Source organism: Dipteris shenzhenensis, chromosome 29 (genome assembly GCF_047967505.1).
Source record: "Dipteris shenzhenensis isolate YYH24624 ecotype China chromosome 29, Dip_SZ_1.0, whole genome shotgun sequence".
Classification (NCBI taxonomy): Eukaryota; Viridiplantae; Streptophyta; class Polypodiopsida; order Gleicheniales; family Dipteridaceae; genus Dipteris; species Dipteris shenzhenensis.
In genome coordinates, this window is record NC_141624.1 from 39,669,976 (window position 1) to 39,690,195 (window position 20,220).

Genomic DNA, 20,220 nt, shown 5'->3' on the forward strand with positions numbered 1-20,220 from the left:
TCGGCCATGGCCATCCCATAACCGTCCAGTTCATGCTTCCCCGTGGTGGTGGTTGTGTTGCCCTCGTCCCAACAGCATCTCCTGGCCACGAGTGGTGCACTGGAGCTGGAAAGACCCGGCCCTTGGACAACAACTTAGAGGGGTCGCGTCGGTTGGTGGCCTCCTTGCTTGGGTTTCCAAGCTTCTCCAGACTCAGAGTTTTTCTCGAAGATTTTTACCCACAGGGTGGCGGCTCTTGACTCTATCCTCAAGGATCCCTTCTCCTGGGGCTCTACTTCTTCTTGTCGTACCAGGAGGCTCCCCAAGTGGGTTGAGGCTTGCAGATGCGTGGATCGGGCGATTGGAGTGCGGACTCGCCCCCCGTCAGGTGGTGGTTGCTCATGCAGGTAGGTCTCTTCCTATTGGCACCCTCGGGCGGGCTTGATGGACAGGAGCTCAGCGGAGGAGGGATCCATACATGCTTGGATCACGAGTATCTCCAGGATTCACTTCATCAGGGATCCGTAGCTTTTTTGGTTTTGCGGTTTACTGGTTCTCAGAAGACCCAAACTAGGGCTTCTTGTTTTGACAACATTATGCAACAGTTTGATGCTTAGCCCTGAGAGGCTTGTAGTTTCGCGGGAATTATGAGTCTCTTGTAATCCTTGTTTCGAAAGTAATATAATTAGTCCTTCTTTTTGCAAAAAAAAAAAGAAGCCTTCACAGGGATAAATCCATTAGTGAGTCCTTTGATAGTATTTGTCTCTCTTGCTTATGCACACATTCCACATATGAATTCAAAGCTAAACTTGAAGTCAAATCAATCAAGTATCTTTTCGTAGGATACAATGAAGAATCCAAGGCATACCATCTCTATGATTCAGTTGATTGCTTATGATGTTATTATTGATAGACCTCTTCTTATTTTGATTAACCCACTAGTATTTTTATGCCTTCAATCATCATCTTCTACTTCAATTATTCAAAAATTTTTATGGTCCAAAGCAAAGGGAAGCAAAAAGTTTAAGATACAAATGATTCTATAACACCTACATTTATTGAATAACGAGATCATCATCATCTCCTAACTTCCTTTTAAGCCTACTTACATAAAAACTAGATGTACTCTACATCCCTCAAGAGAGAGAACGACCAGAAAGATTGACTTATTGAAGCAATTTTACATTTATGACCAAAGTGAATTTATATCCTTTAGAGAAGTAGTTCATCTTCCAACATGGCAACATGCTATGGATGAGGAGCATAATAGTCTCACGAAGAATCCAACTTGGTCACTTCTAGATTTATCTTTTAAGAAAAGCCAATCAGTTGCAAATGGGTTTATAGAATCAAGCTTTGTCAAGATCAAACAATTAACAAGTATAAAGTAAGGCTAATTTGGAAAGGGTTATTTCCAAGAATATGGGACAGACTATGAAGAAACCTTGGCATCACTTGCAAAGATGACTTATTGCATTAAATTCTGATTTTGATTGGCTGATTTACTAGATAGATGCGAAGAATGCATTTTTAAATAGTTATTTCGATGAAGAAAGCTACTCGATATAGCTGGAAGGATATGTTGTGCAAGGCTAAGAGAACAAATTTTGCAAGTCACATAAGTCCTTGTATGGATTGAAACCAGCAACAAGGGCTCACAATGTCAAGATTCATACTCATTTTTTTAGCATGTGTTTTCAACCTTTGGATTATGATCCTTTACTTGAATAAGAAAGGCAATAGAGGACATTATTATTGTTGTGCTCTGTGCGGACGACCTGTTTATCACAGGTTCAAACTTCAAATGGTAAGCTTATTTCTAAGGTTAAGCAGCACCTCACATCATAATTTGATATGAAAGACAAGGGAGATCTCCACTGTTTTCTTGGCATAGAAATATCGAAAAATGAACATAGAATTATGATGATACAAGCTAAATGTACTCAGAAAGTCTTGAAACAGTTTCAGATGAATGACTGCATACCCTTGCCAACTCCCATGGAGTCGAATATCAAGCTATCAGCTTATAATAGATCAAATGATACAGATCCTCAACAGTATTGGTAGCTTGACTTATCTAATAACTACTAGGCTTATTCAATTGGTATTCTCAGCAGCTAATTTATGTAGAACCACAAAATGAGTAGTCTTGATGTAATCAAAAGTATACACATATTTCTTAAAGGCTATGGGATTATGGTCTTAAATATGATAGATTATCAAATCTCAATCTCTATGGATCTGATTGTGCTTGTAGTGTGGATGATAAAAGATGTACGAGTTGTTGCTCATCCGTCTTTGTTTAGTAGCCTTGTCAAGGCAAAAGCAAGGAACAATGAATTGTGGTTTTGACATCATTAGAAGCAAAAAACAAAGGATCAACAAATGATGCATGTAAAGCAGCTTGATTCAAGAGACTTCTCTAAGAGATTGAACTTCTTTTAGAAGTTTTGATAATGCTTTACTCAGACAGCATGAGCAGCATACACTTGGCAGAAATGAGTTTTTCATGCTAGAACAAAGCACATCGAGGTGGTTTTACTAAATTGCTTTTTCTCAACAACTTCAAGTGTTTTTGACAACAAGTTGGCATCTGCCAAAATCAACTACAGCTTAAGAGGGGAACTGATAGCTTAAGAGGGGAACTGATAGTTAAGTTGCTAGTTTATGTCGTAAACTCTAGTTTTCTTGATTTTATTTTCCAATGTTCTACAACTTTTCGTCGCTGAAAGCTCTCTCCAGCAAGCGTGATTTAAGCTGACGTGAGGATTCAGCGTTCTTTATCTGGCCAAGGACTTGGAAGCCTCCACATCTACCAATCCATTTGGCATGTAAATAGATAGTGGCTAGAATTTTGACACATGCCACTTGCCAAGAGGAGAGATATCATCTCTCTTGTAATCTGAATTATTCACATATGTTTTAGGTGCTCAGCCTTGAGCTGAGAAACTGTTCAGAATTTTCATTTGAAATATGGGCGCCACTAAGCACATGTGCGCACCTAACATATAAAATACTATGGTTGACCGAGGTTAACCCTCTTGACCGTAATTAAGGGCTTTGACCAGGGCTCAAGGCACCTTAATCAAAGTCAAAGCTCTCCGACCAGGGTTGGGAATAACTTGGTTGACCTTAGTCAACCCTCCTTGGCTAAAGCCAAGTCTTGTTGGTCGAAACCAAACTCTTTGACCGAAGTCAGTGGTCAACTAGGACTTTGACTTGGAGTATTTACAACTTGGTGACATCTCCTCTGCTTCTATTCACTCGACCTCAACTGAAAAGCTTCCTCGTAAATATCTAGAGCTGTGGATGATCAGACAACATGTCTTCATCCATCCACTTGGCATTCAATGCCGAATAGTTCTTGAATTTTACAAGGTACCTGTAAAATTCCTTGCCCTAAGGGCCTTTGCGTACAGTATGGTACACAATCTGCTATGGTTAAAGGACCTGCCCTAGCACATCCACTTCCGGTGGATCTTCAGTTACTGGCTCTGTAGGCTCCGGTTCTTGATATTTCTTTAGAAGACACTCATGAAAGGCATCGTGAATCCTCCAGTGCTCTGGCAGCGCCAATCTATATGCAACCTCATTAGTCTCATCTATAACCTTGAAAGGGCCACAATACTTGGGAGATAACTTTGCATACAGTTTTTATTTGCCTTTAAGCTTGCGGAGCCTGGCTTTTTTGAACTTCTTAAGTACCCAATCCCCTTGCTTGAGATCTAGTTGTCTCCTGTGCTTATCTGCATCCTTCTTATGCTTTTCTTGAGACCTTTCTATTACTGTTCGAACATAGCTGAAAGCTGTCTGGAGGTCTGTGACATACTGATTAGCTGCAAATATTTCGTCTTTGGTCCTCAGGATAGGTAGCAGAATCACCTTTCTGTAAATGACCTTAAATGGGGCTTTCCCTTTGGAGCTGTGGACAGTATTATTATATGCAAACGCCACCAGTGGAAGGTACTTTTCCCAATCTGATTTTTGGTCAGCCACGTAGCATTTCGAAAGGTCTAACACTGATTCGCTACTTCTCTTTGACCATCTGTTTCAAGATGGAAAGAAGAATTAAAATTCAGATTCGTAAGTAGGCTTGGTGCCTTCCATTTGTCATATTTGAACTTTTGACAAGTGAGGCATTCTGTAACAAATTGGTGTAGATCTTTATGCATACTTGGCCAATAAAAATACCTCTCTAAAGCCTGAGTGGTAGCTGCAAGTCCTCTATGCACAACATATGTAGGTGCATGGCATTCCTCCAGAATCCTTTGCCTCATATCTCGTGTGATGCATAAGCAGTCATCCTTCATTAAATACCCGTCTTTCAAGGAATATTAACTTGAAGGCTTCCCCTCCTGCATTTGATGCAATATTTCACCAAAGTCTGCATCAATGGCATAGTGCTCCCTGATAGGCAATAGTCACATTATTGACCTGGGATCTTCGAGACAAAGCATCAGCCACTCTATTTTGTGCTTCCGGAGTACGGATAAAAAATGATACATTGACAACATATTCACCCATTTCATGTGCTTCTGTGAGAGCTTAGTTTGAGTCAAGAAATATCTCAGACTGTTTGGTCAATCTCTACAGCAAAGTCTGCGCCCAAGAGATAGTGTTTCCATGTATTAATGGCATGAATATAGCAATTCTTTTTTGTAGATTCCCAAGTATCTCTCGGCATCTTGTAGTCTCTGACTTTCATAAGCCACTGCCCCAACACACTCTCCACAATCATCACAATCAACATCAAAAGGCTGATACAGAATATAATTGGCTCTGTAGTCAGCTTCTCTTTGAGTGTATTGAAAGATGGAAATACCAACTTTGGCGCTTTGTAAAGTATGGATGGACTCTTTACGGGGGCCTATTAGGTGGCTCACTACCAGGATTAAGTTCTATTTGATTGTCTTCAGGTCTCTCAGGAGTTAACTCCCTTGGCAAAGCATCTAAAAAACAATCTTTAAAGTTTGCAAGAAGCTGAAATTGTTCTTTTTCTCATATCATCTATTTCAGCATGCATTTCAACATCTCTTTCTTTAATGAAAACCATGTATGTCGAAACTGCAGACTTTATTGCTTTTCCAGCTATAACATGAGATACAATGGAGATGGTCTCTCCTCTATTCTTGGCAACGACACGTTGTGCTTTACCCGTATGTACAAACTGAAGCACTCTTTCAGGAAGGGATAACTTCACTGCCTAAGGCATTTTCAAAACTAATCATGATGTTTAAGTGGGGAAATGAAGAAATCCTCCTGAATCTATGTAACTCGTGCATGGAATCGGAGCTTCCCAGTCAAGGGAATAAAAGGCACAGGGTCCCCATGGAACATCTGATTGGCATTTAGGACCCTGCCCAACTTTCCAATCTTTATTCCCAGCTTTAGGGCTAAATCTTTATGGGTCAACCCTCTTTACTGTAATTAAGGGCTTTGACTAGTAGTCAAGGCGTCATAATTAAAGTCAAAGCTCTCCGACTGAGATCGGGAATAACTTGGTTGACTCAAGTCAACCCTCCTTGGCTAAAACCAAGTCTTATTGGTCAAAACCAACACTCCCCGATGAAGTTAGCTCTGAAATACTTTGGTTAACCATAGTTAATCCTCTTGGCGTGAGCCAAGTCTCCCTAACCAAGGTTAGGCTTACTTAACCGGGTTAAGTATCTTTGAGCGAAGTCAATACTTTGACCAATAAAAAAATAACTCTTTGACCATAATTAAATAATTAAAGAACTCCATAATCATGATCAAATAAAATGGTCAATTGGAACTTTGACTTGGAGTATTGACAACTTGGCAACATGTTACATTCCAAAAATCTTTAAAAAAATTATAGGGCGTCCTTAAGTTATCTTGTGTCATTAAAGTGTGGGTCTTGAAGCATAGAATTAGCATTGCATAGTGCACATATGTCCTACATGGACTAAGTTAGTGGACTAAGGGACACAATCCCTCCACTTGTATAAATAGTAATTTTCTCTCTTTTCAATCTATTGTATAGTTAGCTACATGTTTTTGTGCAATTGTCTCTCTTTCATCCCTCTCTTCTGACAAGGGCTGCCCAGAGTGTTAGTATCCCCAACTATGGATGTGATGAAGAATCAAGCTAGCCCAAGGTTTGTTCTAAGATTTGCCTCCTTATGGTGGGTTTGTGTCTAGGGCTATTGTAGCACAATGCATTCCTTTTCAATTTCCCTTTTAGTTTGGATATGTGCACTATGAAATATTTCATGGCAGTTTTCTTACCATGCTTTTGATGATACTTGACTCTCTTAGGCTCCCTTTTATTAGACTAACCATGATGATGGTATATGGTAAGATATTCTCTCAAAGCTCTAGTTTTCTCTATGAGTTTCATGCTTGTCATTATCTGTTGTGTGTAGTGAAGTTACTAAGTTTCAAGCTTGTCATTATTTTAGAATCCTTGACAATATTCCGCTTTTTTGAGAGGTTACTAAGTTTTTTGAGGGGACACACAGAGATATGTGCCTATCGAATCTTCATTTTGAAAAGGCCTTTGATGTGTTGAGGGCTCCTACTTGGGCGGCACCACACTGTAACTCAGTTTAAGTCTTATGGGTCTAGTGGATTTTCATCGTGTATTCCTAATGCACTAATAAGAATTTGGCTGGTGGCGCATGCATGATCTAAAGGGTTTTAGATAAGGCAAAACATGATTGCTTCAAATCTCTCCCATTTTATGGAAGAGACTTGTATATATTTTGCGTGCAATTTACACAGCAATATGGTCATGATTATGATGAGACTTATGCTCCAGTAGCAAAGTTGGATTCCATACGGTTCTCGATGGAATGTGTATCAGCTCAATGTCAAGAATGGATTTCTCAATGGTTATTTGGACGAGGAAGTCTACATGCAACAACTAGGAGGTTATATTGAACCAGAAAAGGAGAATCAGGTTTGCCATCTCAAGAAAAGTCTCTACGACTTAAAGCAAGCACCCAGAAGTTGGCATAGCAAAATCGACAAGTATTTTGCTGATCTGAGATACATGAAGTCCAATGCAGATTAAACTCTCTACTACAAAGTTCAAGGGGAAGACATTACTATTGCACTTTTGTATGTAGATGATCTGATTGTAACAACTCTTCATGTGTATGCGTATGTATATATACACACACAATTTTTTTTGGTGAAACACACACACACACAATTTTTTTATAGTGAAATCTTATATTTCTGTGTGAGAAACCTCAAAGAGGTAAAAACCCACCAATAAGTACAAGAAAAAAATTTACAAGTAAAGCCTCAGAGCAAAAGTCATGAGGTAGCCAAGTAAAAAGTTACATATCAAGCTGGAGGAGGATCAAACATAGCATCCTCCAGCTTCAAATTATTGCTCTGTAAAAACTGATGCAGTGATGAAACCACACCATCAATAAAAACCAGCTATTTTTTTCCTTGTGATTCTTCTTAATATAGGCTAGTACTCAAAATTTCTGAATCACAGGGTCAAAAACCTGTTGTAACATGGGATGAAAAGATTCCAGTAAAAAAAGGCACTTTTGTATCCTGAACAGAAGGAGACTCTAGCACAGGCATCAGAGGCAAAGGAGCTAGATCAACATCTGTATCCTCCGACGAAGGAGCTGCATCTGATAAAGCAGGACTCAGCATTTTAGCTTCACTTCGAGGATCAACCTGAGAAAGAGCATGTGCAGCATCCTGTATGATCCCCTCTGCAAGGGGCACATCCATATCTAGAGGAGAAGGAGGCTGATGATGCTCCGGATCCTGAACTTCTTTAGCAAGAGGAAGATTAACCTGTGATTTTTCTACCTTCCTCCAGTAATGCTTCGGAGCAGTAAAAGAAGGCTTATCCCGTAAAGCCTTAGCAGAAACCGGAGGAGAAGGAAGAGTAAACTTTACAGTTGAAGACGGAACATAAGGAGTGGTCATGGAAGTCGAAGGGAAAGCACGTGCAAGATGATGAACCTGCCGGCACCGATAACATGATGTAGGAAAAGAGGCAAAATGCAGCCTGATGCGCATCGGATGAGCAAATCCCAAATCAAGATCCAGAGTAAAGGGCACGGGCTGCATCATATCCCATAAAATACAAAGGCGAACATCCCGAGTAGCCTACAAAAACTCCTGTCTCGGAATATGTAGAGGCCTCCCCAAAAAAGCTGCAAGAGTAGGAAGATGTTGAAGAAGAGGCAGAGGCAGAGGCAACGCTTTGAGGGTAATCTAGACCGGACAGTGAGTTAGAAGAGAGGCAGACGGATCAAAAAGCGGATCCCAAGGCATCACATAAGCAAAGAAACCAGCCCCATGAATACCAGCATGACTGACAAGTCGCTCCCCCACTTCAATCGAAGAGCAGTGAGCATAATAAAAACCTTTGCCCAGAAAGAGAAAGGAAGAAAGGCAATCCTGTCCCACTGCAACTTCAGCCCAACGACGAAGTTGAGCTGCAGATAAAACCCTGCCCATAAAGTAGAGACAGATCCCAAACTGATGAGCCTGTCGAAGACTGGAAACCAGAAGGGCAGAATCCAAAGAACAAACAAGCAGTGAACCCGATGAAGGAACATTTGTAATGGAAGAAAAACACATCTGGTGAAGAAGGTCCAGGTGGAGGGAAGACGAAGGACCATCCGCAATATCCAGCTTTGCCGATTTAACCAAAGTGGAGGAAAGCAAAGCACGATGCTTCCGTTAAAAGAAGACACGTGCAGGAGGAACAGAGGCAGAAGGGGGGCTGAAGCAAAGAAAACAAAAGAGCCATCTGTCGGAGCAGTAGGAAGAGGGGATGAAGAGACATTAGGATGAGATTGTACGGAACCCGGCTGTACAGACATGGGAGCAGGTACAAATGAAGAAAACTGTATGAAGGGGGGAGGTTGTACGGATGACCGTAAGGCTGCACGGACGACTGTACAGCAGGTACGGCCTGCGCAGAGGCAAAGGAAGGGGTAAGAACAGAGGGGAGCGCGGAGGGGACGGGCAAAGAAGGTACGGTTGAGGGCGGCCTGTGCAGAGGCTGTTGCACAGAAGGTACAGGCAGCAGAGGGCCATCTAGGGGGGGGCTGACGGAGAAGGTACGGAAGAAGGCGGAGCAGCAGCAGTAGGAGGCTGCGGGCAAGGTACAGGGACGGATGAGGGAGAGGCTGAGCTCGCCATCCCAATCTCTCTCTCCATCTCTATTCTCTCTCTCTCTCTCACACACACACACACACACACACTTTTTATATATATACTTAAATTGAAATCTATGTATCTTATATTACGAAGAGCAGTCGCCAAAGAGAGGACATGCATTTACAATATCAGAAGATTTCATTGTAGGACAAGTAAACAGAGTAATCAATTTGACGAATAGATAGGCAATCATACAAGGATTGCCTGAGCGACATCCAAAATAGTGGAACATGGAAGAAGTAGACTCTCCAAAGACTCTATGATTTCTGTCTTTCCACAGAGTCCAAAGTCCCCAATATTGCACCCATGTGAAAAAAAGGTCAAACTCGGGCCTGTGATGACGAATGCTGAAGAGCTGAAACAGCTTGCCAAAGCAAGTAGGAAACTAGGCTCGGAGACGCTGCTGAAGAAAGCACACACACACACATGCATATCCATATATACATAAACATATACATACATACATACATACATATACACACACACACACACACACACACACACACACACACATAGGCATATACATACATACATACATACATGTGTGTGTGTGTGTGTGTGTGTGTGTGTGTGTGTGAGAGAGAGAGAGAGAGAGACTAGGGTTATGGAATGCCTTTGGCATACCAAAAATGATCGTAGGCCACTCCAGCTTCTCAAATATAACTATGTTTGCTCACCCAGGATGCATGGGGGTTTGAATGTTGTCAATATTCACATTCACATGTTGGCGCCCAAGGCAACCTTATTGACCTCCTTTTTAGAGCAAAAGCAGCTTTGGGCCATTATGTTTGCTTGTATGGTTGGTTCTCTACGTACAGATGCATTCGGCCATTGGGTTCCTACAATCTCTACTGTTATCATTGGTCACTTCCATGGTCGTCTTCCTGGTTGTCCTTTTTCCACTAGGCTGATTCATGATTGGCAGCAGCTTCCGCAATGTTTACACTAGTCGAGACGTCCTTTGGACATAGGGAACACCCTTTGAATGCAAAGCATCCATTGGAGTCGTGTATTTATTGCTCCTTTGGCTTTTCTTCAGCCTCGCAACGCATATTTCCTGCATCGTTTGGAAATTTCTATGGTGGCTGATGTGGTGGATGACGAGGTGCTAGTCTCTCTTTTCCTTAGGCCAGGAGACAGTTTTGTTTGGGTATGCATCACTGGTCTATTTGGTGCATCCTCACCACCACGATGTTGCATCCTTTTCAGCCTGTTCCCCCTCTCGTTTCTAATGATCCTTTGATGGGTTGGAAATTTGACTGGGCTTCAGGCTATTCTACCTTTTCTTTTGATGACTTTTCTGCTAAGAAAGCTTATCAGCTATTACTCCCACAGCTATGGATTCAGGAACATGGAAATCTTTTTTGGGGTCTTCAGAAATCTCTCAATCGGTGGAAATGTGCCTTCGACGAATATGGAGTAGCAAGTTACCATTACGATAACGACTCTTCCTAACATGCTGTTTGGTAGGTGCCTTACCGGTGGGTTCTTTATTCACATGCTCGCATCTAAGGGAGACTGTTTTCCATTTGCTATGGAAGTAGAGAAAACTGGAGTCTGGATCACCAAAGACTCTGTGGTTTCTAGCGAACCTAGGTAAAGAACAAATTAATTCCACCCGTTTAGGATAGATCCCAAACAACCAGAAAAGCTTGCCAAAGGAAGCCTGAGAGAACCACATTCTCAATCTGTGTTGGAGGATGCCCAAGAAGCTCTGTGTCTTGGGGAAATGCCAAAAGATATGAGATACTGATTCCCTTGGAGCTAAACACCGATGACAGATAGCTGGAGCAATACGTCTGCATGATAAAAGCTGTCCAAACGGAACAACCCCCAACAAAACACGCCATAAAAAGACCTGTTGGCGTAATGGAATCTCGGAATGCCAAATCTGTTTCAATCTCTTTCTCCACTATTTGAGTGGACGGCGCATGTGACAGCTTCAAAGGACAAATGGTTCAAAGGACAAAAGGATGAGTATAAAGGAAGAAGAGTCCAATCCTGAAGCTTGTCTTGAAGTTCTGAGGCGGTATTGGCTGAAATGACTGAAGCATTTTAGTAATGACTTGCCATACCGGACGATAGTGCATGCCCAAACCATATTTTGCAGCAGCCAAAGGGAAAGATAAAAGAGTACCATCATCCTTAAGAACATCAGCAACATTGGAAATCCCTTTTGTATTAAGAAAATAAGAGCGTCGGGGCTCCTGCAAAGCCAAAGGAGGAGAAAAAACTGCGACCAATGAATGCTCTCAGCTCACAAAGAGTTACCCTGTAAAGAGTCTCTTCCATTCCATTCCAAGTGTGAAAGAATATGCTTCCAATCTAGAAACATATGAGAAACCATAGGGCAACCTTTTATGTTGCCTTCAATGGAGCCCAAAAGAAAATCGCACTGCGTGGGTTGCCAAAAACCAAAAGCAGGAGTGGTGATGTGAACAAGTAAGGAGCGCTTCATAGCAGCCCAAGGCTGATCATCTTGAAGAAACTGAAGCATCATTTTGCATTTGTGAGCTAAAATGTGCACATGAATATTAAGAATATTCAGCCCTCCATGCAATTTGGGTGAGCATAATTTCTGTATTGGAAGTATTCGCAAGCTCTCACACACACACACATATTTGTATGTATGTAGAGAAGAGGACACTTGTGGTTTGGGAGTAGTTCTTGGCCTTCTTTGGGGTCTACTCATAGGGACCTTGATCTCAAGTACTGCCTAGATATTCTCCCCCTCATTTGAGAAAAAATCAAGTAAAAGCTAGTCTTTTGGAGTAGAGCTTGGATTCCCATGCAAGTAGAACTCTATTTTCTAATCATTGTGTGGTAGGTGGCCTCTTGTTCCTTTCCTAGCTCATCCAATGGAGTTTATTCTCGGTGGTAAGGACCGTTCCCAGAGCCAGGTTGGGATGGAGCACCTTAAAACTTTTGAGGTTACGTAGAGCGAGAATTGTAGAGTAAGCAAAATCATAGCTCAATACTTAACATCAGCTAATCCTTGTTGGTGTATGGAGATGAATGGCTACTAAGACCTTTGTCGGTTTCTCCTTTGCATTCAGGACCATAATGCTCCCCATTCACCAGCTTATTTGTAGCATCTCGAAGGAGATGGGATCAGCTTTGAGCCACAATCTTCCTTACACGGCAAGAAAATTTTCCACACATTTGTTTTGGAATTCTCTCATCCTTATTGACATTAATATTGTGTATGCTAAATCAAGAGCTAGAGGGCTCTTTGGCATTACTATTTCTCTCAACTACATGTATGAGTTTAGACCATCTACAGTGGCACATGGTATGTGTTGTTGGCTATTTTGGTACGATGGGTCACTGATTTATCTTGGGAGGAGGTTTTATAGATTCCTCAATTTGGAGCAGCCTGGAGGCTTTGGATCCTCATGAGATTTGCTTTCTCCACTTTGTTGGGACCCAACAGAACAAGAACATCCATCGAACGAAAACAATTTCCATAGGCATTATTAATAATAACGCCTTCAATTCCTGAGGAAGGTTGCCAGAACGGAGGAGTCATATGTCGTTAGTAGGAAGGTTTTAGAGGTGGATCTAGTGCAATCGCAAGACACGGTGTACTCTATGACACTAACCTAGTAGAGTCCTCTTGTAAGAAAACAATACAACGTCTGTGCTCAACAGATAAGAGGATCTTGTATGCAAGAGGAAAAAGCAGATAGTATGGAGAATCAAAAATTTGATTATTGTAAAACTGATACAATAGATCACGTTGCCTTCCAGCCGTGCGCTCATGTGTGCGAAGCTTCGATGGCGTGCTGGAAACAGTAGAGGACGGAGGCTGGATGCTAAGGAATCAGGGTTGCTATAGCCAGTGATGATGATGGGCTTCACGGGCTTGCTCTTATATAGCCACCAGTCGTAGTCGGTTAGACCCAATTGGGAGACCGACCCAGTCGGCCCAAAACGGCCGACTAGAGGTCGGTCTCGAAATAGGCCACTGACCACACGTTAGAACCGTGGCGCAAAATAGAGCAACTAACCTATGGTTACCGTTCGGCCTAGAGCCATCCGGGATCATCTGGGGCTCCAAACGGGTCCCACAGCCCAAGAGTGGGCTGCCCCGAGAAATGCTCTGTCTACCCTCAGTGCGGTCAGTCATGGGATGCCTTCCCGCACTTGCATGTAGCCTAGTTGGCAGTGTGCCAACTCTATCTGAAGCCGTCCAACCATCAGGCCACACATGGCCTCCATCTGGTGTCCAAACCAGGACCTACTGGATAGCCGAGCTACTCAAATGCCTTCTCCTCATATGGGGGGGCTTACAAGTAGAGTTAGCTGGTTCCCGCATAGTTACACGAGAGTGGAGCATTGATATCTAACACCTACCCTCAATGTCCACCCGCAAGTGAACTACTTTTTCGGCCCAATGCCAAGTCGATGAAGATGCCTCTGATGAGCTCGCGTACAAAGTGATATTGAATCTCAATGTGTTTTGTGCGAGCGTGGAACACAGGGTTCTTTGCAATTGCCATGCAACTCTGATTGTCACATGATAACTGCGTAGGCTTGTTCTGCATTGCACCCATGTCCCCTAAAATCGTCCTCAACCACACTGCCTCACAAGAAGCAAAACATGCTGATTTGTACTCAGCCTCGGTAGAAGAAAGAGCAACTGTAGGTTGCTTCTTGCTGACCCATGACACAGCTCCAGATCTAAGTGAGAAACAGTAACCTATCACTGATCTCCTGCTGTCCACGTCTCCTGCCCAATCCAAGTCACAGAATCCGGTCAAGATGTTGCCCTTGGTATAGGTGATGCCATAATCAAGTGTGCCTTTGTTGTATTTCAGCACCCGCATCCCTGCCCTCCAATGGTTCTCCCGGGGCTTATTGAAAAACTTGCTTAGTATACCAGTCGCAAAGCTGATGTCCGGCTGCGTGTTGCACAAGTAAAAGAAACTGTCCAAAGCCTTTTGTACTACGCTTCGTCCACCAGTGGTGATGAATCCTCGTTTGAGAGCTTCACGTCAACCTCCATAGGGGTGCCAACTGTCTTGCACTCAGCCATGCCAAATGCCTTCAGTATCTCTCCAGCATACTTCAGCTGTGAGATGAAGATCTGTTTTGGCTCTTGCCAAACTTCAATCCCCAAACAGAAATGCATCAGTCCGAGGTCTGTCATTTCAAACTCTCTTCCTAGCAACTGCTTTGTCTGCGAGATCTTTTCTTCACGGTTCCCTATTATGACAAGGTCGTCCACATAAAGGACCACGTTCATACACCTGCCGCCTCCTCTGTAGATAAACAAATTTGCATCAGATGGGCTCCCTCTTGAACCCGTTTTGCAGAAAGTAGGCATCAATCCGCTGATACCACGCTCGTGGGGCCTGTTTCAGTCCGTAAAGTGCCTTCTTTAGTTTACAGACTTTACCTCCTGAACCGGGGATTACAAAACCTGGTGGTTGTTCCACGTATACCTCCTCCTTGAGATCTCCATTCAGAAAGGCAGATTTTACATCCATCTGAAACACGGGCCAACTTTCCTGTGCTGCTAAAGCCAAAACACTGTGAATTGTGGTTAGTCGAGCTGTGGGAGCAAAAGTATCCTGATAATCAAAACCATGTACCTGTGCGAATCCTTTTGCCATGAGCCGAGCCTTGTACTTATCCAACGTGCCATCGGACTTATACTTGGTCTTATATACCTACTTAGTGCCGATTACCTTGTGTTTTGGTGGTCGATCCACAAGGTCCCAAGTGTTGTTCTTCATTATGGAGCCATACTCCGAGTGCATAGCCTCCATCCACCTATCATCACCCTGTGCCTCTTCAAGACACTTGGATTCTTCAGCACGGATCACCTCTGTCATCAAAGCGTAGTTGACCAAGTGTTCCTGTGCCCTTCTTTGCTCCTCTAATCTCTTGGACCGGCGGTGTTCGGATGGTTCCTCCTCAATGGTTAGAGGTTCTCTGTCGTCCAAAAGCTGCTTTACCCACTTCGAGAATGGTCATTGCCGTTGTGGTTCTGAAGGCTCTTCTTCCTCTTCTTTATCTTGAATCCTCCCAAGCACCGTTGGGGGAGTTCGGTCTGCTGTTGGTGGTTGTACTGGATGAATATCCTGGTCCTGGTTGTCTGGGAAGGAAGCATCCTCCTCCAATTGATGCGGCTGTTTTGAGAAGACCACATCGCGACTTACTAATACCTTCTTGGTAATAGGATTATAGAGACGGTAACCCTTCGCCTCTTCACTATAGCCCAAGAAAATACACTTCCGGCTCTTGGGTTCCCATTTGGTCCTGTTAGCATCAGAGACATGCACAAAACAGTCACATCCAAAAACTCTGAAATGTGCAGCTGAAGGTTTCTTACCAGAAAAGGCCTGTAGTGGAGTCATCCCATTCACAGCCTTCATGTAGCTACGATTCAGAATGTAAACTGCCGTGTTACATGCTTCAGCCCAGAAAGTCTTTGGCAAATCTTTCCCTTTCATCATACTCCTGCCCATTTTGCAGATGACGCGCATCTTGCGCTCTGCTACTCCATTTTGCTGTGGTGTATGTGGCTGGGGTTTCTGCCTCTTGATCCCATGACTTTTGCAGTAACTTTCGAATTCACTTGATGTGAACTCTCCACCTGTGTCTGATCTCAACTTCTTCACCTTCCTCCCCGTTTCTTTCTCGACCATTACATGCCATTCTTTGAACTTACTAAAAGCCTCATCTTTAGTCTTCAAGAAGTATATCCATATTCTTCTACTGTAGTTGTCGATTAGCGTCATGAAGTAGTAGGAACCACCCAAAGCTTCCGTCTCCATCTTTCTGCAGAGGTCCATGTGAACGAGCTCTAGAGGAGCCTTTGCCCTGCTGGCCTCTTTAGGAAAGGGCTACCAATGCTGCTTGCCCATCATGCAAGCTTCACATACATCGGGCAGATCTGTAATTTTTGGTAGGTCTGCAATCATTCCACTTTTATGCATCTCCTTTAAAGAACTAAGGTTTAGATGACCAAATCTCTCATGCCACAGCTTAGTGTTGCTCACATCGGCTCGAGCACTAAAAGCTGAGAGTTTGTAGATGTTGTTGCACCGTGTACCTTTACCAATGACCTTGCCTTGAAGATCCAAAATATGTGCACCATTCTTATCGAAGTGAACTTTGAGATCCCAATCTGTGATCGCAGAAATGGACAACAAGTTCCTCTTGATATCTGGCACATAAAGAACATCGGACAACTGTTTTACAACTCCATCTGACTTGAGAGCAATCATACCTTTTCCTTTTGCTAGACATTTTGCATCATTGCTGACTGCTACTAGGATGTCATTCCCTACCGGATGTAGAGAGGTATACCAATCCTTCCGACTGGTCATGTGGCGCGATGCACCACTGTTAATAATCCAAGGTTCATCTGCAGGTACATGAACTGCCTCCGTGCAAATCTCCTCAATTGCTACGAACAGCTCTACTGGTACTGCCTGCGCGCTGCTACTGGACTCTTTCTTTACTCTGTTCTTCTCATCTGCAATCTTCCTCCGGCACTCATTCTGCTTGTGCCCTGCCTTGTTGCAATAGAAGCACTTGATCTTCTTCTTTCTCTTTTTATCATCAGAAGAAGATGGGTTACCAGAGTCCTTACCCTTACCTTTCTTTGATCCAGCCGAGAAAGCTGAATCTTCTCCAGTCCTCGTCTTTTGATGTATCTTCTCCTCCAGACGCATCGCGCTGAAATCCTCAAAGTTGAGTGGCGGATATTTGTTCTGCGTATTCAGCGCCGTAATAAGACCGTTGTACTTTGGTGGGAGAATCCGTATGCACCTTCGTGCTAGATTCTCGTTGGTGATGGTGATGCCAATCGCAGTCATCTGATCGCGCAGATTCTTCACCCTGGTGATGAACTTCTCTGCCGTTTCAGACTCAGACAGTTTCTCGTTCGCGAGTTGAGTCTTCAGATTCTGAATCCACGTCTGATTCATGATCTCGTATTGATTTTTCAGGACCGTCCATGCCTCCTCCGCTGTGGTGACATGTTGAATGAACGCCATGACAGAATCACTTACACTGCTGACAATAGAACACAGCGCATCTGCATTTCTTCTTGTCCACACGAGAATCTGATCTGCAGTTGATAGTATCTGTTGTCCTGCATTAGCTAGATCCGGTCTCGCAACCGGCTTCACATCCACCCCAGTAGCAGTATCCCAAAGCTTGTATGCGCTTAGGATGGTCTTCATCTTGAACTTCCAGAGTGGATAGTTAGTGCCGTCCAACTTTTCGCTTTTGCCGAATGGTGGGATTCGCAGTCTTGCGGGTTGGGCCATCTCTCACAATCTGCTCGCAAACAGAAACACACTACCAAATCTTCTTGCTAGAGCCCAAGCTCTGATACCATGTAAGAAAACAGTACAACGTCTGTGCTCAGCAGATAACAGGATCTCGTATGCAAGAGGAAAAAGCAGATAGTATGGAGAATCAAAAATTTGATTACTGTAAAAGTGATACAATAGATGGCGCTGCCTCCTAACCGTGCGCTCCTGTGTGCGAAGCTTCGATAGCGTGCTGGAAACTATAGAGGACGGAGGCTGGATACTAAGGAATCAGGGTTGATGTAGCCAGTGATGATGATGGGCTTCACGGGCTTGCTCTTATATAGCCACCAGTCGTAGTCGGTTCGACCCGCAGAATAGAGCAACTAACCTACGGTTATCGTTCGGCCTAGAGTCATCCGAGATTATCCGGGGCTCCAAACGGGCCCCGCAGCCTGAGAGTGGGCTGCCCCGGGAAATGCTCCGTCTACCCTCAGTGCGGTCAGTCATGGGATGCCTTCCCTCATTTGCATGTGGCCTAGTTGGTTGTGTGCCAACTCTATCTGAAGCCGTCCAGCCATCAGGCTACACATGGCCCCCATCTGGTGTCCAAACCAGGACCTACGGGATAACCGAGCTACTTAAATGCCTTCTCCTCATATGGGGGGGCTTACAAGTAGAGTTAGTTGGTTTCAGCGTAGTTACACGAGAGTGGAGCATTGATATCTAACACCTCTTGTGATGATGGACCACTGTCACCATGAGTTGTAGAATGTTGTTGACGTCTCATAGTGAGTCTATATTGGGCAAGGGGCTCCTCCATGGACTTATTGCCTTTTTCAATGATAGGTGTTCCAGGAGATGGACATTTGTGGATTGTGTAGACAACACAGTTATTTCTGCACCATTAGGATTTTTTTTCTCCATAAAATAGACTTCTATTAGGTATGAGAATAAATTCAAATACAATCAAGCTTCTATATGTATCAATATCCCAGCGTAGTAGCATGTGTATATGGGTAAAGAAGAGCCAAATCTTTAAAGCATCAGGACTATAGTTGCTATTCAAAGGAGGCAAGACCTTGTCTCTAGGCTTGTATTCAGCTCAGGCATATTTGGTTCGAGACTTGTTGGTTGATTTGAGTTGCTCCTTGAAATGTCACAAGCTTTCAATTCCTATGACTCCTCAAACACTTATATTGAGACCTGAAATCAGTAGAAGTGGCTTGGACGAGGTTCAATGGGGACGGCTTGGTTTTCAATGTTCACTCTGGGGGCAGGTTATCCAAGTCCAGGATGAGGATATTCTTGTGGATGTTGTTTTTTAGCCTATTAGAGTTTCGGATCATGTGGAGTTGTGTTTCTTGGCTTCAGGTTGGTACCTAGACCCAAGCTCGGATCACATTTCCTTGGGTACTCAGAGGACCTCATGGCATTGCTGAGCTGAAACCTCATGGCATTGCTAACCGTGTAGCAAAAAAGGAAGGCCCTTCTCATGATTCCCTGCATGAATCCAAGGAGACAATATAAACAGAGGTGATAGTGCCTTAGTACAATGCATGGCCTTTGAGGGCCTTCTTAAGTTGATAGATCCTGATTCCCCACAAAAATAGTGTGGCGACTCGCACAAGTCAACTAACCCATTGTATTAACACTTACACCCTATTCTAGCTCTCCCCCCGTCACCCCACCCACCCACCCACACACACACACACAGACACTAATTACATGGCCATTCAATGGACAAATCCCAAGTACTTGTCCCGATAAGTTCAAGGAGCCACCCGTTGAGTTCAATGGGATGGGTCAACGGTCTCAAACTTAGCAGTTGTTGTATCCCAATTGATGAAACGATTTCTCAAGTGGGAAAATGTTTGGACTCCTGTTCTCCAAGGTCCACCAAGTAAGAAAAAAACATGAGTTCCTTTTCACTTTCAAATTTGTTTCCTATGGAAACACTTTAACTAAGTTTTGTTGCTTGAGTAAAATTTGTGCCTTATTTTGTCTCGAATTGTTTGTCTTTCTTGGAGTACTGCCTTTGGAAACGTCTCATAAGCAGTGATTATAAGAAGGTGCAAAAAATGTTTGAAGTATGGTGTGCATAATTTATTGGAATCTTTCAAATTCTGCAGGCATTGAGTGGTTGTGGAGTAGGATGGAAATGTCTGGCTATGAGGAGTACAGTGGGACAGAATATCGTTCTGCTGGATGTACTGAAGAGTACAATATTGTGAAGTAAGCCAGCAGCTGCACAATTCAGTTTCAGTTTAAGTAATGAGATTGATGAGCATGTTTGTGTGAAGTAAGCATGCAATTTGTAAGAGCCACAGTTAATGCTCTGTGCCTCTGTAAACCACGCATTGATTGCTTTGATAATCTGAATTTACCATTGTAATTTCAGGCGAGATATTTCCCAAATTAGTGGCAGCGAAGATCTATTAATTGAGGGGGATATAGGAGGAGGTCTATCCTTACAACGTACTATCTCCATATCCAAAGATTCACCGAGACTTTTGCGAATCAAATCCGACATTGTGGCCAAATCAGATTTGGCAGGGTCGGGCGGGTTTTCAAGGTACTTCTTCAAATGTTTGGTTGGTTTTCAATGTGCTAGAGGCAATTGGTTATTTTGGGCAATTCAAATGTGATAACAAAATGTTTTCAGGTCAAATGTTTCCTATTTCAAAGTTTGTGGATGCAAAGGAAGGCCAGAATCTCAATGCTAGTGGAAAAGAGTGATGTAGTTTAAGTCTACTGTCGACACACCATCATATGAACCAATGTCCTCTTTTAAGCGAAA

The 20,220-nt window shown here is 43.2% G+C and overlaps 1 protein-coding gene across 5 annotated transcripts in view; it reads left to right on the plus strand.

Annotated features, from left to right (window-relative positions):
* The window catches only part of HGL1 (heteroglycan glucosidase 1), a 156,388-nt gene that overhangs the window by 129,240 nt on the left and 6,928 nt on the right, over window positions 1-20,220 (plus strand). For all 5 annotated transcript variants that reach the window (XM_087400308.1, XM_087400305.1, XM_087400306.1 and 2 more), the window contains exons 20-21: window positions 19,553-19,655; window positions 19,822-19,995. In XM_087400308.1, coding sequence (XP_087256434.1) covers window positions 19,553-19,655; window positions 19,822-19,995 — 277 coding nt within the window. The remainder of the gene's footprint in view (window positions 1-19,552; window positions 19,656-19,821; window positions 19,996-20,220) is intronic.